Source organism: Ciconia boyciana, chromosome 7, assembly GCF_034638445.1.
Source record: "Ciconia boyciana chromosome 7, ASM3463844v1, whole genome shotgun sequence".
NCBI lineage: Eukaryota > Metazoa > Chordata > Aves > Ciconiiformes > Ciconiidae > Ciconia > Ciconia boyciana.
Window position 1 is genome coordinate 24,366,546 of NC_132940.1, and position 23,879 is coordinate 24,390,424.

Sequence of the window (23,879 nt, forward strand, 5' to 3'; positions counted from 1 at the left end):
GAGAACCCTTCCTCTCCTTCACTCTTGAGTCTGTCTCTGGGATTAATGGGCCTCAGCAGTACTAGTGCACAAAGGGAATCATCATGGCTTTTACTTGATCACAGTGGGCTGTAGTGCAAATGAGTCGGCGCCAAAGATCCTCAGTAAAACACAGGTAAAACATCTTCTTAACTGGGCTGAACAACAGGGTAAGTTTTCAACACTGCTGTAATTCTGTTTCTATAGAATATAATCTTGTTCATGGAAAAGTAAGAAAAGAGCTACAGAAAGAAATGGCAATGTTGTGAATTTGGCAGGCAGTAATATGGTCAGGGAAAAGGAGACAAGGGGGTTATGCTGCAGGTAGCATTCCCAAGAGAAAGTCTGGCTTCCGATGCATTCAGGAAAACATAATGTTAGCTGCAGCCGTTTGCAGGACAACGCGCTGTGTCCTGGTTAGATTCATGGGACATGGTAGAAATGAAAGGATGCTGAATGGCAAGAGGCATCCTAGTGACATTAGGAGGGAGCAGGAACTGGAGAACTTCTTGATATACTACCACTCCTGTATGAGAGCACCTTTAATTTTTGCAGCACATCGAGTCCTTGGAGCGTTAGAGTCTGTCTGTGAACAGCATCTGGTTGCTTACACAACAGTTCATCCAGACTTCTAAGCAAGTAGCAATTAATAAAAAGGAATGATTGGTATGACTTTTATGCTGGAAATGCTGCCATACTCTCGAGTAACATAGCTGTACTTCACTGACGATTATTTTGACATTTCAGGGGTGATGACCACTGTTTTAAAATGAGCCTAAAAACAAACAAAAAGATTTCAGGAAGAGGCTGATAATCCATAGCTTCATACTGTGGGTTAAGACTGATCAGGCCTTGGGACATACTGTGGATAATGCAATACATGTAGTACATACACATGCCCATATCCCAGTGCTGGAGGGCAGTTTTCTAAAGTTATGCTCTTTCTTTGAACCCTTGAGTCTATCCTCTGACTTTGATGTTTGTGCAAATGTCAATAGTTGTCTGCTTCTTCCTTGTAAACTCCCTGAAAGACCTTGGGATTCTTTTCATTTTCACCCTTAAATCCATTTCTGTCTTTATGGGAGCTATGCAGAGTGTCTTTCTTCTCTGCCATGCAGTATCCCCGCTTCCACCTTCTCTAGATGTGTGTGGGCCTGTAATATGAGCCAGTATCTGATATATTAAGATTTATAAAGTACTTTGAAATACACTTAAGAAAGATAGGTAGAGAAGCACAATGGATTGTTATAATCTGTCCTCCCTGCACCATCACTCATAAAACAGGCATGTAACGGCAGTACTGCTACAAATGTTAATGATAGCGATGTTGTCCCGATGACAGAGGGACATGGTGGTTCATGTTTAACTGCCATCAGTATTTCTGTTACACTGCACATTAAACCTATTAACAACCAAAAAGATAAAATTTGATTACAATAAGGGTATATACATTGAGATGTGCGTCTTCACACTCAACTAATTAGTTGCCATTGACTGTTTTCACTTTGCTCCGTGACATGTGGTATATAAATCATTACAATATGTTAAATGCAAATGGTTGGTAATAGGGTAACCATCTGCTCACTGTTGGAAAGTTAGCAGAGGAATATAGTAAGCTGTACTTCTAATAATGATGCTAAACTCACATCCCTGAAATACCAAATAGCTAAAAACAGCTGCCTCCACTAATGCCAACATTACTAATACGTCTCTTACCCTTTTCATTTTCAGAAGTAAACCACATATTGTAAGAGGTAATTTTGTTCTTCAGCATGAACTTGACTTCAAGGCTAGAGTCTGTACAGCAATGTGAACCACCGTGTCTCAGAGCCTGATCTTTTTCTTAGATTGTGATGAGTGCTTTTGAAGAGCCAATAAATAATCAGGCTGCCCACTCTTCTCGGGACATCTTTTCATCCACAAATATAATTAAACTCTCTTCCTCCCCTAACCCCAGCTGCCAGGCCCTTTTTCAGGGATGACATTATTTTGTGATGGATAGTTGGCACATTACTGTCTGGTAACGTACTATGCTAGAGACCATCAAAGGGTGCCTTCCATCTAATAACCTACCGTGCCCTATGAGCGTTAAAGATCACCACTGCAAAGAGGGATCAATTATTTTGCCACAGACATGTATTATCAGGGGCTGTCACATACGTTCATAACGAGCATTTCTGGATACCCAAGTGACAAAGTAATGCATTGGAAAATTAGTAGTGGGACGAGTGAAGGACTGCCTGCCAAAGTTGAGGCTGTGCCTTCAAGCTAGAGCAGCTCCTTCTCTCCTTACCCATTCAGTCATCTGCTGGTCAGGGTCACTATCATAGTGCTGATGTGCTGGCTCCCCCATGAGTAATATATTGCATTATTGCCTATCAGAGAGATTAATATGTTCCCGTACTGAATTCCCAAGACGTGGCTCTCAGCATTAAAGAAGCTGAGGAATTAATTCGGCTCCCACTGTCTGAATGGAAAAGTAGTTTGTGATTTCATCAAAGTCAGATGCTAGTGCTGCCGTGGCTTTCTTAAGCCACGTTGGGAGGGAGGGGGTGGTGGTTATCTGGGGGGTTACATCTGGCATGGCAGTGTCTGATTTAAGATTGTGCTTCCAGGGAAGCACCTGCAGGGGAAGAGGCTGCAGGAGAGCTCATTAGCCTGGTGGTTTCTCAGCCCCAGGATGAATTACAGAATAAGATGCTTGCTCTACAGGGTCTCAGAAACCTGCGGCTTTGTGTAGGTGTGCTGTCCTGCAAAGCTTTCCAGGTTTAAAAAAATGTTACAGGGAGACGTTTTTGTGCTAACACATTTTCCTTTGTTGCCTTGCAAGAAAAGAAGCGCTGGATGAAGGCTGCACACATTTGGTGACTCCATTTTGATTCACAGTGAACACTTGCCTGTTTCAAAATGGGGTGTCTGCACTTTAAAGTTATCGGGAGCATTTATAGGCAGAGCTGGTGTGATGAGCAGCACTTTATAATACCTCAAAGGCATGGTGCCAGAGCTGGGAATTTGATAAGCCGGGGTCCTGAATTGGATTCTAGCAATGGCCACAAGTTTTAGGAAGCTCTCATTTGAAATTGCAAGCAGGGGAAAAAACAGGATTCTTTCTCTTTAATTGCATTAGTGTTATTGAACTGAAGCATTGCTTCAGTTCCCAGAACACTTTATATATATTTTAATGCAAGTTACCAGAGACAGAACGGTTGCAGGACCATTTATTGTTTCTGACTTTTATATTTGGTAAAACTGATTTTACTCATTTTCTCATTTAACTCTCTTGTGCATTAAGAGTCTTTAGACTTTGGGATGGTGTTTACTGAAGTCGTCATAAACATAGTAATTTAACTTCTTTGATTTGGTAATGCTTCTGTAGTGCTTTTGTTTAGGCCTGTTCAGAAAAGCCAGGCCAAGCCACATGAACATGAACTGGAGTCCAGGAACCTCTGGTAGCCTTTTCTGCAGGAGAGGGAACATGACATTCATTCCCTCAGTAGCTGATCTTTTAGTTTTTATTTGATGTCTGCTGCTAGCGTTCACTGCGACTCAAATGTCCTGGTCATCTGATGCTTCCCATCTGTTGTTTTGGGGGGAGAGGGAGGGTCATTTGAGAGGTCTGGGGTTTTTTAACCTCATTTACCTTGGCTGTATTTTTATAGCTTCATCACGTTTTAATTGGCTCTAGATCTTCTTATTGTATTTATTGAACTGTGGCCCGCTTCTTCCCTTACTTAGAGCTAGGGGTGTTGATTTTGCCATGTAAGCACAACCAGGAATTGACTTGGAAAAAAACATTTCAAAAAATTACCATTCCTGCCCCCCAGTTAGAACACAGCAGGTCCTGCGACCTTCTTCACCGCCGGGGGAGCGGAGCCAGCGGGAACAAGGTGCAGCGATGGCAGTTGGGACAGGGGACAGAGCTGCAATGTGAGAAGGCATCCATTTTGTCGGTGACCCACTTTGGGAAACCCTCCTTCCCTCCTCCCACACCCTGCATACCTCCAGCTGCTCATTTCTCACTGTCTTTGCTTCTCTTTTCGGTGATCATCACTCCTTCAGTTGTGTCGCATGGGGAGTCGCTGCCCGTGTGGCTCAAAGAAGGAATGGAAACCTTCAGCAGGAACATCTCAATTTACAATGAAAAAGTAAAGCTATTATACTTTGTCAAAGCAGAAAATTGCTTATCATTTAACAAGCTTCATTAAAGATACTGTGCTTATGGAACCATGCCTCCCTTCCTTTGAATGCCCCTGAAATAATTCTTCCAGCAGGACAGCAAAACAGCAAGGAGCCAGTTACATTTTTAATCATTTGTGTCCCATAGGAATTGCAGTCTGCCAGCAAGGGCAGTTCCTTCCCCTCTGCAACACAGGAGAAGAATTAAAAGATGGGAAGCTGTGGTTCCAGAATGGTGTGTTACAGTTATTAATGAGCTAAAGATCAAACAATCTGAGTGTCATTAACTGCTAATATTGTGCTACTGAAAATGTTTAACCCAATCCACAGCTAGACCTGGGGGGGGGTTCATCCCCCTTTTCCATTTGTTTTTTCCTGAATGGTGAATGGGGAGTGGAGAAACAGTTGGATGAAAGGAATAGGGAAAGGTAAAATAACATTTAATTTCTCCTCTACTGTACATATCTCAAAAGAAAGTTTCAACAGTGCAGAATCCTTACACCCCCAAACCAGTTTGCATCATTTTACTTTCTCATCAGGTAGATCAGTTAGTCACTGCAGGAATAACCCTCAATGTGGTGATTCTTTTCTGAGATTCATTCTTTCAGGTAGATGACTGCAACAGCCTCAGTTCTGACATGTACAAATATCTCATGTTTTAGACTTGATGTCTTAAAATATACCTTTGGACTTTTGTTTTTTACAGATATAAAGTCACTATATTGAGAGATCAGATTCTGAAATCTCTCTTCATTCCAATGGCTACTTTTGAAGACTAATGCAGACTTTGGATTTTGTGGTCTATACATTTGTTCATCTGTTAACGCTTCATAAAATATACATGCTTTAAATAGGAGAGATGCAGGAGAGCGATACCACCAGAATGATAAAGTGTTATGTGTCTTGATTCAAAATCTAGGTGAAATATATACTTTTAACGTAGTTCACTGGTTTCCTCACTGTACAGTCATACCCAGGTTTTGACTAACAAATGCACAATTAGTGTGTGGCTGACATTCATGGAATGTGAATCATGGAGAGGAGATACATCTAGCTGAAGCTGAAAAGTTCCAAAGGCTTCATACAAAGAGCATCATGTTAGATTTTTAGAGGCATTTGGCATTTAAAATGAAACCACCTAAAGGTGGTTTAGTGCTGGCTCTTGGAAAAAATTGGGGATTTTGTAAATTTTGACTGTGTTTTATTATACCAGGACTTTTGAAAAATCTCTTGCACATATTAGGACCACTAAAAAAAGGGCTTACTCCCAGAGAGAAGATTCTGCAATTGAAAATGAGCTGAGTGTATGCTGTAACAGGAGAGGGGCCTTTTGGAGTGTTGTGCAAATATTGCTGCAATGCAAACACAATTAATAGAACATAAAGTCCAGTCTCAATGCCCTGTATACCGGAGCTTCCCCCTAATTCCTAACACATAAAATGTGTACTTTTTTATATCCTCATAAGCTTAGCACATTTTAAAAGAAACCAGGTTTGAAAATTTAGCTGCTGTAACTACATTAGGCAGACAGGACGGGGAAAGAATTGCCGTGAGGCAAAGGGGAGACTTCATCCAAAGAGACTTGCGGGCAGCAGCCCAGGGCACTTGTCCGTCCTGCCTCGCAGCCGCAGGAGCAGGTGCCAATAACACGGAGAGGGGGCGGCTGTTTTGTCACGGGTGTTACTGGGGTTCGCAGTCTGCAGTGCATCCATCTCAAGAGAAGCCTGTCACGGCCTAAGACTTTTTTCCTTATTTTATCAAGTTCTTTATCTTCAGAGGTAGGTCAGCATCTGAAAACCCAGAGATTATCATGAAGGGGTAAAACTGAGACAAACCATGGGAGTGGTTTGCATAGGAAAAAAAGGAATAAAAATGTTGTATTCTAAAAGCTACGTTCAACTTCGGTTACAAGAAGCTTGGACAGGTGCCAGAAGCTTGTTCCCTTTGTGATACGATTATATGGCCACTAAGTCATTTGGTTCAGTCAATTTGCTGTATATCATGATAAATCTGTATATAGCAGAAAATCCACAAAGTTCTGCCCTTTTCCTCTCCTGAGGTTTTCTGCCCAACATGAAAGCAGAGAACAGCTTGAACAAGATCTGGGGGCACTTCTGAGTCCCGTGTAATGCTCCCCTCGTGGCTTGTGTAGGTCAACAGGAGGAGATGCTGAGCAGGCATGAGAAGAGATGAGGAAAGACGAGGAGCAGTAACGGTGGGGACAGGAGGTCATGGCTGCTGTGGGCACCATCCTAAATCCCAGTGGAGCTGTCTCCTTCCTTCTCTGCGACTCTCTCAGTGTCTGAGAGAGAGAACACAGCGCTAAAACATATCAGAAACAAACACTGACTCCTTCATCTCCAGCAGTACTGCTTACAAAAATATTTCCTATTAAAGTGGCCATTATTCTTTTCTTCTTGTTTTTTTATTTGCATAATTCAGGAGGTTTCTGATAATTATGCCTAAGTTTATTACGGATAAAGCTCTGTGTCATGCGAGAGTTCTTGTTAGGATCCTCACAGGGCACCTTCTCTTTTCCTGCTCGTCAGGTCTTCAGGACAAATCCCCCTTCTTCTTTTCAATGGATGGCAACTCACTCTCTCAGTGTGCAAACAAAAACCAGTTCATAAGTGGTCTCCTTAAGTCCATGCCCTGAAGAATGCTTTAACGCAAGGAAGCTGTTGTTCACCATCTGACTGTCTATGCCCCAAACAGGATCCTGTCCAGTCTCACTAGATCTATTCCTAGTAATAAGCTGCTGCTTGAGAAGTAGATGCTGCTACACATCCCTGTATTAATGACTTTTTTTAAAAAAATTATGTTCTTTACCTGCATCTATTAGTTCTCTAGTATTGTTCATAGAGCTATGTATTATATTTATTTTATATATATACATATGCATACATTTTACTTCCAGATCAGCTCAAACATTCTTTGAGAACAGAAACAGCCTGTATGTTTTCCATTGGAGTTTGAGTCTGAGGAAGTCTACTTGACATTTCAGGGAAAACTGAAAAGTTTGTATAGGATTTTAAAAGCTATGTTATGCAAGATGGAATTGCAAAGGTTTGTTCTTCAGTATAAACATATACTGATTGTTTTTGTCAGCAGTATTTCGTAATTTGTTTTCCCCTATGACAGTCTTACATTATTCATAACTTGCAATCTATTCCTTAAATTTTCAGTTATAGGAGTTTCCTGGTGGGGGTCGCAGAATATGAAGGGAAGTATTGATCTGAAACATTTGAAATATAAATGAAGTTGTTTAGTTCTTCTGGTACATGGAATATTATAGTCACTGGATCAAATTCGACCTCCCAGCATGTCTGTTTTCATAGACAACAAAAACATGTTCCCGACCCTTCAGTGGACAGTGTAGCTCATCTCTAGCCTCTGTCTGAACATTCTTTGATTTACCCAGTATTTGTTAAAAACAAACATGAATAATAAATGTTTCAGTGCACTTGAAGGCCAAAACCAATCACTATTTTATTCTAGTCTGACATTAGGTCAGAATCTTAAGACTTTGCTTTGAAACTACTGGTCCTTTGTCACTTAAACTTATGGAATAATATCAAAGCAGTATCATCAACCCCATTTCACAGAGAAAGACGTACGCACAGTCTCTTGTCCCATGTCACATGAGTTGGGGGCTAGGGCAAGTATTAAACCCGGTGGCAGACCTGTTTTGGCACGGGGGGAAAACCAGTCAGCGTTGGCGGTACCGCAACAGGCAGGCGTACGGGCATGTCCATACGTGTCTCCTGCTCGCTGCTCCAAGGCCAATGCCAGAAGCCAGGTCTCCTCTCCCTTTCCCCATCTGAGGTCTAAGAGCTCCTTTCCAGCTGCATCTGACAAGTGAATAGCATTGCTTAGCTCTGGCCACCCACGTCTGAGAAGACCAGGTCATCCGTTAGGAGTCATGCCCACAGACCATCTATTAATTTACTACATTCAGATTTTTCTTTGGTAACAAGCCAGTAAATTTGACTCATGATATCATCTATCTATCTCAAGCTTTCTAATACTAAACAGCATTTGTAATTTTCCCATCTTTGTATAATTCCACTGACTTTAATAAAACATAACAAAATGTTTGCAGAATCTAGCCAATTTAATGGCTTCAAGATAACAATAAGTAGTGTCTATAATTAAACAGTAATCATATGGTATTTTTGAAAAAGAAAACAAGCTTTCTCTACATGAAGTCAGCAATTGAAATACAGTAGGTGAAAGAAGAATTGTTTTCCCAAATTAAAAAGAAAAGATACAGTTAGAACTTTATTTCCTGAACCATTTAAAATTAGTCCCAGCAAATAATTTCATTGTGCTGTGTTGTTATACCAACAGGGCTAGCGATAAGATGACTCAATAGCTCTTTTTCAGTATCTAAGTTAGCTATAGGATACTAAGTTGCTTTTGGCATACTTCAAACCCTATGCACAGACACAAACCGCTCACTTTTCATCTAGTTTTCTTCAGCAGGAGAAAGGATTAGTATTTTTGAAGTATAAGTTATTCACAGAAGAAAATTCTGTCAGGGATGGCCAAAAGTATCTTTAGAATTCAACCCACATTAATAAATACTTTTGACTAATTTTTTTGAAAACTCAAAAAAGGCATGATTTTTCCTTTGGAAATATTTTTGTTCAAAAAATTGTAAAAAATAATTTCTAAAAAGGCATTTAAAACCTGAAAATAAAACTACACATTTCATTTGACATAAATGATTTCCCCCTCCCCCAGTTTTTTTCAGCTCAGTCAGTGAACTGAAAAATCAATTATTCGCACAGCGCTACTGGCAAATAATTCTTATCATAATAATTCCAGAGGGAATTATTCTGTGACAAGGAGCTTATATTGTATGGAATTTAAAAGTTAAAAAATTGAGGCTAGCATGATAAACAATGAGAAATGTTCTGTTTGGGTTTCTCACTTTTCTCTTTCAAATTATGACCTCCAAATGAGATGAAAAACTAAAAGAGAAAAAGGAAAAAAGAGAAACAAAAAAAGATCTATATCTTTCATGTGGATTTGGAGTATCTGTTTTGGTAATGAGCAGCAGCCAATTCTCAATTACTTTGGGTGGAGCTGTAAGGCCTAAGCGTTTTGAAAATCAACCCTAATGAAACGCAAGAAAACACCAGAAGAAAACCACTTTTGAAATATTTAGTCAGCTTTGTTTGCTCTGAACAGTTCTTTATGCACCCTTGACTTTGACAGTTTATTCATTAATACCTCGGAACACACTCCAGAAAAGAATATAGCTGCCTCATGCCTTATAATTATCCCTAAAGTTCCAGGTCAGCAACGTGATTTTTTGAAAAGAGATCAATTAACCTGCCCTTGTAGTAAGTGCATTCTTCTCCTTAGCCTTTCTGAGAAGCAGCAAACGGAGAGGCCGTCAGGACCCAGCAGAGAAGGCGGCTGGGACGCCGATGCTCGCGCGCACAGCACCCCGCCTGGTGCTTCTCTCTTTCTGGTAACGAAGGCAGTGCTGCGGGGGGAGAGAGGTGATTGAAAGTCCTTAAACTCAGGTATTACTAGAAGTAATATCAGCGATAACCAGCAGAACAGCAAAGCACGGGGGGGGGAACAGCAGGACACCGTTTACCTGCGTAAAAAGGTGCCCTTCAGAGTGGTTGCAGCGATGACTCTTGGGCAGTGGCTTCTGTGCAGATGAGGACCAAGGTGTAAGCCTGAAAAGAGGAATATTAAGCTACTTCTCAGAATTAAGTGTTAGTTTTGGGCTAGGCTGTGTATTCACAATTCAAAAATATTTTACATACTTATCACTTAAAAATATCTACCACGAGGACAGGCCACTAAAACATATGCCAAAAGTTTTCATGTCCGGATTCTCAGGATTCTCAAATAGAACAACTTGAATTACATTTCTGCTACGCCCTCGCTTATCCCAGTGGTTTTCGTAAATGTCCAGTCAGGGCCTAGACATCTCATGGCGATACTGAAAATTAAAGTGTGCTTTTATCAACAGCTCTTGACCTTCCCCCCACACATCTCCTGTAAAACAAGACAGATAAGAGAAAGCAAATCTGATTTTGAAGTACATGTCCTTTTAAAGCACTTAAGTCCTGGGCTTTTCAGGGACTGTTAGGTTGCGTGTAACGGTATTTCTTAACAGAACTTAACTGGAAGGAGAACTCAGCCTTTGTTCTTTCTGTGTGCTTTATTGCTAGTTGTGCGTATTGGGGTTACACCTGGAGCAAAAGGTGGCCAAAATACGTAGCAAAAAAACCCAAGGATCTGTTCAATATTCCTTTTCTCTTTGGAGAAAAGTCTGACTTCTTTCTGGCAGTTTTTAAAGAGAGGTGAGTGGGGTGTCCTGATCAACTGCCCAAAGCTTTCCTGCTGTCTGCTACCCCTTGCTCCGACCCTGCCGCCCTGGCCCGTCCCGCCTGGCTCCAGCCGCCGCAGGAGCCTGCCCAGCCGGGTGTTTCGTAGGAGCCACCATGGGCTGTGTTGAACCAGCTGCTCTGGCAGGGTTGGACAACCTCCATAAACGCTTCTGCTTTGCATTTGCTTTTCACTGAGTTACGGCTCATTTTCTTCTTGGAAACAAATCTTTCCCTGGCCTCTGTGTTTGTTTGGAAGGGAGGTGGAAGTCTCCTCAGGGCTTTGATGTGTAAAATCCTCTCACCTACAGACATAAACTTAACAAGAGGGCTTAAAAGCAGAGCTGGTCACAGCAGATGCCTATCGGAGAGTGAGCAGGGGAGAAGGTTCCTCGCTGAATCCTGATACCAGGACCCACAGAAAGGCCTTTCCTGTTACTGTCTGCAGTAGGAACAGGACCAAGCTATTCACTGCGTTAAAGCTATCGGAGAGGTCTCACTTTTTCAAGTGAAACCCGGTGTCCAAGAGCAGGCGTACGTGGGGTGGGCTATTCTGCACCTCTTCTGTGCCTACGTGCAGGGATCCCGCCCTAACGGCCGCTGCAGCTGCACGGGGAGCCAGTCCTGGCCGAGCGCAGAGGGACGCGCAGCGAGGACGGCGGCGGCGGCGTGCTCCTGCACTGACGCAGGGCTCACCTCGACGGCTCCTCCCAGGAATATTTCTCAGAGTAGCGCAAGGCATATTTTCTTTCCCTCGGAGGCAACCCGTTACAGCCCATACCCCGCTCTTCTGTATATACCATCCCTGCAGCAGTAACTACTAGGGGCACATTTGAGCCTTTAAATGAGTCCACAGGAGGTCTCTTAAACAGAAATGCTTTAAAATCTTTTGAAAAGAGCAGCAGATGTACCGCTTCACAGAACTGGTTTCCCTGGTGTCGAATTCTGCGCGCACCATGGATATTTTTATGCTGCTTTTCTCTATTATGGTTCTCAAAAAGTTATTGAAATCAGTATGAAATTAACCTTGCTTGTTTCTCATGTAGCAGAAGCGTTGCTCCCCTGACAATGGCTCATGAAAATACTTTATTCCCTACTGTGACACAATAGGTGCTACATCCTTAGTCTTTCTCCAAGCTTAAAGATATTTCTGCTTTGGCCAGGTCTGTCCAACATTAATCGTGGACACAAATTTGTAACAGCTCACTTGGGCTGTCGTCACATGCGAGAATAAAATTTTTCCCATTGCAGAGAGTTAAGCAACATTTTTGAATGGTATTGCAAGCGTGTCCACTTGGATGGTAATTTAATGACCACAATTTTAGACCTCCCACACAACAAACTGTTCCTTTTCAGTGTTGTGCTGGGAAAAAGAATTCAGGGTACCAGCTGGCAGCTGATACTGTGAAATACTACTTACAAATAAAGACAGGAAGTTTGGTGTAATCGCTAGCATCTTAGAGCAGCTTTCTTGGGATTGCTGCTGAGCAGATGTAAGACTGGTATTAATTAAATTAAACCCAGAAAAATGGGTCTCTCAATAAACTTAAAAGTGGTGATGCACATTAACACAAAAATGCCAGGATTTTCAAATCTAATGTTCAGATTTGTATCGGGAGAAAAAAGAGAAGAAACAGTGACTCCTAAAGACTTTTTAACTTTCATGTTTAAATTTGTAAGCTATGAAACTTTGCAGTGACATATTGCTGCACCTTTCCTCTGAGGTTTGTGTGTCACGTTCTTAACAATCTAGCAGGTTGTGGCACAGACTTTTACAACTGCTGTGATATAGTGGTTAAATTCTGCCTGGTGGTGTTATAGTGATTAAAATAGGTGTGTCTAGGGTATCTGTTGGTGTGCATTGACTTGCTGATAATGACTTACTGCCCAATGGATGGCTGGCAAAATAAGGCTGGCTAAGCAGGACGTTGGACAGCAGCAAAAAAAAATTAAAATAACAAAAACTTTGCTTCCTTAATATCCCGATGGCAATGAGCAGTAGCCAAATCTCAGCCAGCATACTCCTTAACTTTTTTGAAACCATCAGACATCAGTGAAACCATCTAACCATCAGACAGACAGTGACAAGGTACTGCCAAACAGATTGCGTTATTCCAGCTGGTGGAGGGAGAGCTGCGTTCTTGTCCCAGTAGCCCTTCTCTCTCTGATGTATAACAGCATGAGCAGCTGAGGAGATGTTTTGGTTTTTACCCTTTCCTAGTTTTTCTTGATATTTAGAACAAACCAGTTAAAACACATGTGATATATTATGACAGCTCAGAACACCTAAACTGAGTAGTACCTCTGCGACACATGTGCTTCCCACTCTCCCATGACATCAATGTATGCAAGAGATGGGTTGCTATGTGAAGTACAGCGATTTAGTAGGTGAGACCAAGTGATTCCAGTGAGAAAGAGGGGAAATTTCTCATGGGAGAGAAGGGAAAAGAGGGACTAATTGTAACACTGATGTACTTAGAGTTTATGTCTGCTGCTTTTTCTCCATTCTTCAGTGGTAGTCTGAGAACCTACCAAAACAATCACTAGTGTTAAATGATCACTTGGTAGCACTGCAAGAAACTGTCGTTGTTCATCTTCACCTTCGGAAGAGATTTTGCTTCCTCTCTGGGAGAGACATGACTGCCATGGTCCCCACTTTTGGCATCCTTCAGGTAGATAATAAAAGCTTCCTATTTCTGAGGTTAAAGATTAGAGCAAAACAGATGCACGTGAACAGTGTAAAATACCAGCATCCTACCTTTCTCAGCAGTCATGTGCCTAAAGGCACATCACACCTGGGCTCCTTATCCTCCACTGATGCCCAGTTTCTATCCCATGCTTGTTCAAGATCTCGGGCCTGCCATTTAAAATGATAAAAACATTATCTGCCATTATCTAAAAATACAGCCACCGAGCCTAGGGTAATATGAATGAAAGCTGGAAACAAATTAGGCCACATTTCAGACAGTGTGAACTAACATAATTTCATTGATTCTAGTGGAGCCAGATGGATTTATATCAGCTAAGAATCTGGCAAACTGTGTTCACGGGTGAAATTATTTGCGGAACATGCTGCTGGCAAACTCTAGCAGATTTTATAGCCGCTCTCTTTATTGACACATTTCCATGAAAACTAATATATCTGAAGAAAAGGCAAAACTGAGTGTTTGGGAAGGGGATGGAAGTTAGTTCTTTACAGCAGCCAACAGCAGCTATATTTTCAGACAGATTTATTTCAGCTTTAACACTTAGAGAATGTGAAATGAAAATTAGAAAAAGCATTTGGCCGTTCCACTTGGCTAGGTGTATCTAAGTATTTAATATTAAGGATAGGTATTTTTTTATGTGGTAAACTGAAATAACTCAGACTCAGAATTTGCTGTTCTGTTCCACTAGGTATAAGGATTGTTGGATTATTTTTAGACTTTGGACCTAAGAGACTGAAGTAAGTCTGAAAATTTTCAGATCTGTTGGTCTGTAACATTTTTTATCTAGCCAAGAAATCAGAACAGTTTCAAATGCTTAAATACTGAGGTGTTTGTAAGAGGTTACTGCCTCCTCCTTTCTATGTTTGAGTTCTGAGTGTTGCTGATCTAGTCTGTAAACATTTTCAGTTGCCTCTGTTTGGAAGGGTGTCATCTAGTAAACTACTGCATTTCAGAAATCTTTACAGTCATTGGCAAGGTAAGGTTGCCTGTGGCCCTCTGTCTGAAAGGGGAAGGGGGAAGGGAGCGGCGAAGCCAAAAGGACCTGCCCCACTAACGTTTGGCTTCGAAAGGAAGACAGTATGCATCTATCAGACAACGTACTGATCAGATACAGAATGAGATGCAAATCGATCAGTAGTGATCCTGTAGTTCTTGTTTGTATTGACCAGCATTTAACTTGACAGTAGTTCCCATTTAAATAATCAGAATATATAGAAATGTTTACTAGCATGTGAACATAATAAATCTTATAAACATGTTAATATTTAAATTCAGCGCTTGTGTACCCTTATTGTTGGGCTGGCTTAGTGCAAACAGTGGGCAATTCCATGCCCTGCACACCCTCTGTGAGTCTTGGAAAGTCCTCGCTCCTGTGGGAAGGGGAATTATGCTGCCCTTTTGGATTTTGTTTTCTTTTTTAATTTCAAGCTCTCCAAACTGCTTGGAAGTAGGCCACTGAGAAAGCAAAGCAAACATGCTCTCTGTGCCTGGGTATTGCTGTTCCCCACTAGATATATTATATTCAGCTGAGGGAGAATAAGAAGCTATTTTCCCCAATTTTCCATACTGCCTGTGGGAATCTAATTCAATTTCCTCCCAAATTTAGCAGCGAAAACTAAACAGTAAAATAAAGTTGAAGAGGCTTCTGTAAATCTCTGGATTCTAAGGTACTAAGGTGCAGCAGGATTACTGAGAGCAGGTTAAACTTCTTTTCTAGCCACAAAGCTACTTACAGATTTAAGAAGCTTAAAAACCTGATCCAACATTAGTCCTTGCTTTGCAAATGGAAGAATAATATATCTACCTATACAAAGTTATATTTGTTATTATTGAATTTTTTTATCCTTTATTATTGATGTAGCCCCATTCCACAAAGGAATCTTCTTCTTTCGGTGGGAGATAATGATGTATTACATAAATTCAGGGAAGGGCACAGGGAAAAAGACTGGTGACCAAATGAGTTTCCAGAAATAAACAAATGAAAGAAAGGACTCATATTTCATTACTCTCACTACAGTGGCTACATTTTACCAGCAGACCACGGGGGTCTTACGCATAACTTCCCGAACAAGATGTAGTGCCTTTTTTGGACTTGGATTCCGTACAGCAACATGGACCTGAGGTATTCATATGGCTCAAAAAGTACTGAATAAAAACCAGAATTTACTTTTCTGCTTCATGTGAGCTGGCACATTTGTTCAGCAGACCTACTTGCAGCCAGAAACCCATGCCATTTTCTGGTTGCCAACTGTCCTTAGTTTTTTTGACCCTTTTAGCTCAGAACTTCTTCAGATGGGTAGTCCCTGCAGTGAGCGCTGGTAGCCTAGATTGCAGTAATTATCTTGTTACCTCTTTTATGTGTGTTCTCGCTGTCTGTTCCATCCTTGCAGAAATAAATTGGCCAGCAATCATTTTATTTCTTCACAATAGTGTCCTTTATACTTGTTTTCATCCTCACAAAATCTGCTTCAATAGTAAAGCTGTGTAGACATCTATTAAGTTTTGGAAATTAGGATAAGGACCAGCACACTTTGGGTTTTTTGACATGACGTGGAAAAATCCTATGATATAATGAATAATAATACTCAGCAGACATGATGCTTCTGAGACTGTGGGCCTCTCTGAAAAGGTGTTCCACTTGTTAGAGAAATTTAAAGGAAAAACAGACTTATCTAAGTATTTTCATGATGTTTACCTTGTACATTCAATGGTACAAGAGTTTTGTCACGTACTTGGACAGACAGTTTCTCAAATTATGATGAATTTATCTCAAAGTGTCAAAAAAAAAAAAAAAAGATGTAAAACCTCAAAAATTAGCGATTCAGATGCAAAGCTGGTTTTATCCCAAATATTTCATGGTGTATTTAACTTTTGCTTTCTCAACCTACATATCTTCCTCCTTCATGGCTGAGGTATCACTTAAAGTGTATTTGCAACGTGGAATTTTCATCTTTGTCTACATTATAATAGAAAACTAACTCTCACTGGTGAAGCTGCCTTGAGGTCATTGGTAAGCTTGAGAGGCATAACAGATGACAGCCTTCACACATTTGATGTCGTGCTAAACACAGCCAAGTCCTTTAGGACAACTGTAACAAGGTGCTGGGAGTAGTTGCTAGCAGTGGGGCAAGCTGACTAAGGCTCCTAACGTTGCTAAGTGTTTTCAAATGCCTAATTAAAACTGTGCGGGATGGTATTTTATGTTGTGTGTGGACCACGTTGTGTGGGCAGTAATGTGAAGAGCAAACATGCCGACTCCTGCGCAAGTTCAGGCTTTGCTTACCTGGGAGCAGAGAGCTGACCCGTGGCACGTAAAAGTGAAGAGCCCATGCAGAGGGCTTACAAGCTGGTTTTAAGTTGCTTTTCTAAACTTTGGCGATGACTTAGCATGATCCAAAGATGTATCGAAGTGAGGAACATATGGCTGGCTAGTCATTAAAAATGTATCAAAGAGCTTCTCTTGCTTTTCTTTCTCATGAATGATCTCTTCAACATCAATGATCCCCTCATGTGACCCCCAGTCTGTTGGTTGGCGCTCACATGCAAGAGCATCAGCACGCTATTAGCAACTACCTTAGTGATATTTACAGCATTTTAATGTCAGTTGTCTGTATGTAAATAGAGTCTGTGAGGAACGCAGCGCGCCCAGGGCTCCTGCTCCCCCTACAACAGCACCGCTCCTTCAACATGCCAGAGTGCTTCCTGCGCCTTATGTAACTGCCAAAAATATCATTTCAATTGCTTTATGACAAAATAATGAGTCTGTCAAAGATGAGTGGTCAGAAAAACAAATTTGTTCTCCCACACGATTAGAGTTTATAGCGTTGGACAGCAGTATCAATCTCCAGCGATTTAAAATTGAATTTGCACGTTGGAGGGAAATGTGTTTTTGCGTGTGCTGTAACCAGGCTGCTTAGCAGGAAACGTCCTCGCAGGTTGAACTGGAAAGATGGATATCAGCTGAGCTGTGGAAACATCAGGACGGAAGTTTCCAAATGCAGACAAGCGTTGTGGGAACGTGGCGTTCGCTTTCACAAGCTGAGCACTGACAGAGCCGCTCCCACAACGATCAACAAGAAAAAGTCTGGAAAAACTGTCACCAGATATAACAGGCAGACAACTGTTCCCTTCAGGTAGAAAGCTGTTTCAAGGCCTGTACGTAAGGCCTTCAAGGCCGTACGTAACCTAATTGCTCATGGAGTTGTTGATATTTATAATCATGGACTTCAGACATTCTTTGTAAAGACGTACAAAGCATTAGACCTCAGCAGTGCCATTTATGGTGAGCATATACTGTATCTCAGAACTGCACTTTGCCCTTAACATTTGCTTTATCCTTACATGGGATTTTGCCCTTAGGCTGGTTGCCGGTGCAGTGCAAAGGCTGCAGCATACATCCTCTTACATTTGCCATACCTTAGCCTGTATTCTCAAACCCGCTCTACTTATTACAGCTCCCTCAATCACCCCTCCTCGGTACACAAGCAAACCCACTTGACGTGCCAAGCAGCTGCTACCCACCCACTGCCACCCAGTAACTGCATTTCTAGGCATGTATACGTAATACCTTGTAAAGCACTTTGACTTTTTTCTTTGCATTTCAAGAAACTATATAGGCATGAAACATTGTCATCTGGTACTCAGTACACAGGATGTGGAAGCAGGTTTTTAGGTTTTCAGAACTTCTCCATTCTTATACATGCAGCCCAAGTGACCACATTCTTCTAATGGAAGCATCTACAAGGGCTATACGAAATTTTGTGTTTAATGTGCTTTGTATGTAAATCTAATTAAGCCTTTTGTTACTATCTCAGATTTAAAGCAGTAACAGCTAGGAACAGCCTTTCAAAGCAAGTGTTTAAAGAAATTACAAATGGCTAGGATTTTCAGTAATAATTTATCATCATGGATATTCACATAGGGTAACAAAATATTTCCTTACCTCTGGAGCAGAAAAGAAAGATAATCTCCCTTAAAAAAGAGATGAGACAGATGAAGGACTCTGAACTTGGGCAGTCTTCCATAGGAAGCTGATGTCCACATCCTGACAGTGATCTGATAGGAGCCCAAGTCAGCTACCAGATCAGTGGTGCCCAGCTGATTCACAGTTACCTGAAATGCCTAAGGTCCAGGCTCTGCTGCTTTGTTTTCACACTGCTCACAATCCAATATATCTCATCGCAAGAGTGGTTCTCTCATAGTCCATCTGGATGGTGCTTTTACCTAAATAGTCTTCTTTCTGTAAGCTTAAATATTTCAATTCTCCTTACTGCTTATCCCGCAAATAGAAGTAGCTTTTTATTGTACTCTAGTCATCTCTCAGTCCCGCTACACCCATTTACCTCTTTCATTCATCCAGAGAAGTCTGTCCCTCAAGCCCAACAGGCATTTCTCCTCTTTGCAGAAGTCTCTGAGATTGTCCATCCATACAGTCTGATGAGGTCCCTGGGACAGATTGCCCAATTCCTAGTGCAGCCTTCCTAAAAACCCAGAAGTATACAAAATATTATTTCCCTCTTTCAGTAAAAATGTCTCTCCGCAGACAGCACAGAATTTGGTATTGGCTTGTTTTTCCCCAGACACGGTACCCTCCAACTTCTGTTCAGTTTGCGTTCCACAGATGCTTTTTGTTCTCTGTCAGTTTTAGCACTGTCTGCATTTTACACTCATTCAGGATTCAGCTACGTCCTTGATTTGCTGTGGAAATCATGATTAATCTCTCTGAGATCTGTGAAGTGACCTCAGCAAAAAAATGGTGCAAGTGAGAGGAGAATCAGAGCCCCTGTGGTTCAGTCCTCTGAATGTCTTTTTTCTGCTTATGATTCTGCTCTTTTACTCCCTATGTATAGTTATTGACACCAACAAGAACTCCAGTTTAATCTCTTCGGATTTCATTAATCTACAGATTTTTCCCTACTTGTATAACACTAATGATCATAAACCAAACCCAACTTTTATGTTGCCTGTACACTAAGAAGGCAAATGTAATGTTTTTTTGCCAAACATTGTCTGACCTTTTGCAGTTTGGGTTTTTTTATTAAACATTTCTCTTTGTGCCCACTTTAACTAGCTCTCATTAACTCTACATTTGACATTTTTAATATAAATGTATTTTTTTACCTTGATCTTTGATCTTTAGCTAGTCTTGTGGAAAACCACAGTGACCACATTTGTTCCTTACTTTCTTCTCCTTGGAAATTGTACACAGCTAGGTTTGAATTAATCTGAGGGGTTTTAGGATTATTCAGCATTGTTGGCTCCTTTTTTGCTCCATTGTTAAGGTTAGGTTTTGACTATCTATTCTCTGCCCACAAAGGTTTTAGATCAGTCCTTTATTTTTTTCAGTGATCAAATTTGTTGTTTTTTCTCATTCATTTTAAGTCTTACTCCTAGAAGGCTACACCTCTCTCCCCGTTGCTGGGTTTTTTTGGGGGGTGGTTGGTTTTGGGGGGTGCTTTTGTTTTTTCTTCTTTAATTATGGGGATTAGAAAGTTTGGTCTCCTTTCTCTTAAACATGGCATTATTTGGAATTTTCTTTTAAGGCAGGATGCAGCATTCTGGGGGATTCCGCTGAGAAGGCTTTCAAAAATACATATAAAACATCCAAATAAGTTAATTTGCAGAGAGGCATTGATTGAATGAATCTGTGATTATTCCACCAGTTTAGAGCAGGAAGAGCCATTTAGCAATTCCTCCATTTAGGAAGCTAAGTGGCTAAAATGTCCCTACATTGTCTGTTTTGTGCATGTTTGTTCTGAATGTCCGTATGAGGGCTGATTGTTTTAAATCTCATTTAATAGGGTTTTAAAATTTGACAGAAGGCCCCCAACTACTTCCACAAGAAAATGCATTTTGCTGGTTTTGTGAAAACCTGCCCATATATGGTACAAACATAGACCTCTCAAACCTGTAGTTTTCCTTTGTTTGTTGGTGCTTGGTGGCTAAAATCGCAGAAGATGCCTTCTGCAGAAACCTTGCCCATTGCTGGAGTGCATGGGCCCTGCCGTGTGGGCCACAGAACAGCTACCGTGGCACAATGCCACAGCTCTGGGCTGAGAAGCACTTCCTCTGCAGCAACCTTGCCCTAAGAAATCAAAAAACTGGGCACCAGAACAGGCAGCAGAGCTATTCTGTGCTGTCCATGCTCTCTTGCCTGGGAAATAAGGAAAAGGAGGCGGCAACCTATGAAGAGGTGGATCACAGTGGAGGCGGGGAACATGGGAAATAAAAGGAAATCAATATACATGAGAATTTATGGAAATTGTTTGTGTATGCATAAATACAGCCATACATATAAATATGTGCATATGTTTTGTATATATATGAAGAGGTGTGGGACAGGACTGGATAGAAGCAGAGGGAGATGGAGAAGGCCAGAGTCCGCCCAAGACTTCTAACCACACAAGCAAAACTGAGGAAGGGTCAGTCTATCTCTTCAGGAACATATGACAAGTATAGCATCTAAGAAGTGCAAACAGACTTTGCACAAGGTTTTCTGACACAACCGTTCTTTACTTTCAGGTGCTTGTTAAGAGAGCTGTGCCCATTTACACCAAGTAGCAGAGGTACCTACATTTATTGTCCCCCACCTCAGTTCCCATACCAGTCTGCAGCACCCTTTCAGAGCCCTAGGAACTACAGCTTTTCCTCAGAATCAGCTGGCTTCTTCTTCCTGCCTAGATCAGTTTGCTGCCTCTGACACTGATGAGTTCCTCCAAGAAAACAGAAATCTCCCCCTGAAAGAAACCCAATCAGTTCCCCTCTCCCATTTATTCTAGTGACTCCACAGTCTCTCCTGCTTCTTTCTCCTCTGACTCACTCTATTTTTCGGTCTTGTCATTATTGTGTATCTCTCCTGTTTGGGAGTCTTCCATTTTCATATTCCTGGGGACAGTAAAACCACCCATCACTTTTCTTAATAGCAGTGCCATTTACCAAAATCTTCAATCTCTCCATGCATAGGCATATCTCATCCACTGACACCCAGACAGGCATCTTTCATTCTGCAGTGGCTAGTCATTGAAAATTTACCTTGCAATTGATGTAGTCTTTAAGCATCAATATTTTGGAAATGATATAAAAATGAATCACACTTTCTTTTGTCTGGCATATTCAATACATTTTGGTAATTTCAGTTTAAAAGGTGCTGAACCTGTTTTTCCTTAGAATGAGCATTGCTCAAATGACAGCAGTTTGATCTGCCTCATTTCTAGCATTGAGGAGAATACTCCACTATCTACTGTATTACAGATTCTCGTGGATTTTCTCCAGCAGCCACTTATGACAACTGCGAGCTCATTTTACCCTAGGGATATATATGTATGTGGCCAGTTGCTTCAGGTCATATTCCTTCCAAATGGAAGTCAGCTTGACAGCTGTTAATTTGCACTTGGCCATTCCCTGTGTTGTTTTGCTCTAATTATTGGTCACTGTATGGAACAGGTGACAAATGCCCACATGAGAACCCTTTAAATCACTAGATGTACAATCAGGAGGAAAACAAACAGACAGGATCGTTAAATACTAGTTTTCTCTCCAGCCCCAAACAGAAACAGGTTTTAGCCAGTTTTGACATCTATTGGAAAGGGATGGAAAGAGGTGAAAATACCTTACTGTTTATGAAACTAGCTTCCCATTCTGTAAGTGTCCTAGTTTCAGGGAAAGAGGGGAATTTAAGGAAAATACAATTGTTCTAAGACCAGATGCAGAATCTGGTTTATCTAATGATTTTGTCGCAAGGTTCGATTAGGTGTTCTTTATTAAGTAAAACTAAATGTGCCTACCAAAATATTTCCTCTGACCTTCAGCTACTACAACTATATCAAATTAAAGCAGGCAAAAAAATTTTCCTTTCTGAGCAAGAAAGTACTTGCTGAACAAGAATGGCAAAACACCATTACAGTGAGCTTCCCTTCTACTGAAGTGTGGCACTGCAGAGGATATTTAATTGAAGTCTGTTTTCTCAGACTCCCAGGGCCTAATTTGGATCTTAATTTGGGCCAGATTCTCTAAGGACATAAGCAGAGGACTTGTTTTGTTCCTGGGAGTAGTGAGTAAGACTTGAATTTTTGCAAGATTATAGACCTGTCTGTAGTGAAAATTGTGAATAATTTAGTTGATCTCAGTGGAGCTGCATTAGTGAAAACAAGAAAAGATTCAGCATCTTGGAGTCTTGGTGAAATTACTGCTTTTAGACCTGTGCGAGCTGAAGATGTTACAACATGCTATTTGAGTGATGTCTTGTAAAGCATGAGAAAACAATAAAACAGGCACAACACACAGAAATAGAGTGGTTGCCATAGGACATGCTTTACTAAGACTTAATCTGAACTACAACTCACCTCTAAATAATATCCCACTTTTTTTTTATTTTTGCCTTTTAAAAATAGGTGTAAGTGCAACCTTCATGCTACTGGCTGTAAAGAAGAAAACAAAAGACTACTTTGTGAGTGTGAGCATAACACAACTGGCCCAGACTGTGGAAAATGCAAGAAGAATTACCAGGGCCGACCGTGGAGCCCTGGTTCTTATCTGCCTATACCTAAGGGCACTGCTAATATCTGTAAGTAGTTCTGTATAATAAGGATATTTCATTATTAGAATTCTGTCCCGTATCGTGACTCTGAAGGAAGATTAATGCTGGCAAAAGTTTGTCATTTCTTTATGACCCAGTGCATATAATTTGACAAGGTGTCAAACTGTGTTAATTGTAAGTATACATAATCTGTGCTCTTACATGGTTGTAAATAACTTACATGAGAACTGCATGTTTGTATCCATAGACAAATCCCTGCACACTGCACAGAAAGGGCTAAGGAATGAAAAAATTAGGACCCTTTACATAAAAAGCACACACAGAGGAGAGAAACCAGTGGTAATATCTGCGATAGTGCTCCAGCCATGGGGCCCTCAGCTCTCCATTCGTGCATCCTTATTGCCTTGAGGTTCAAAACAACCTCAGCTCAACATGGGAGATGAGGTCCTTGCTCATTTTTTGTCCATTTAAGAAAGTTAAAAAATCTCAGACCAGCTTTTTCCAATTAATAACTAAAGATCTAAAGGTTGGTAAAGGACGTTTGTACCTGATGTTGACCTGCAGTCCAGGTTCACATGCACTCTTTTAGATCACTGTAAGTGTTGAAGGGGGAAAGTGAGGGCAAAACCTGAGTTTTGATATCTGCTTGTTTCCAGCTGATAGCCATTCAACACCACACATACTCACTGTTCCAGCACACTTTCATATTATCCAAAGGAAGTTATTGACAGCTGCATTTCCTGGTCCTGGACAGGACTGGGTCAAAAAGAACATGGTGCTGAAAGAGAGGGCACGAAGACAAGTATGAGCATCAGTTCTTCCTTTCATGCATGTATGAAATACACAACGATTCAGAATCCTCCTGAACTAAGTAACAGACTTAAATTCCTTTGAAGAAAGGATTGAAGAAGATGAGGATAAATCACCAAACCTTTTGACAGAAGTTACTAGCTTCTTTTAAGAAAAGAGTCCACAGTTTTGCCCTGATTAAAAGCAAAACACTGATTTTAGAATATTAGAATATAACAATTTACTGAAAAGTTATTTGGGAGAAACAGAGCTATGTACTGCAGTTGAATGAAAAGT

The 23,879-nt window shown here is 41.0% G+C and overlaps 1 protein-coding gene across 4 annotated transcripts in view; it reads left to right on the forward strand.

The window, feature by feature from the left end:
* NTNG1 (netrin G1) overlaps positions 1 to 23,879 on the forward strand; it is a 160,607-nt gene that overhangs the window by 75,628 nt on the left and 61,100 nt on the right. For all 4 annotated transcript variants that reach the window (XM_072868144.1, XM_072868141.1, XM_072868142.1 and 1 more), the window contains one exon: positions 22,648 to 22,820. In XM_072868144.1, coding sequence (XP_072724245.1) covers positions 22,648 to 22,820 — 173 coding nt within the window. The remainder of the gene's footprint in view (positions 1 to 22,647; positions 22,821 to 23,879) is intronic.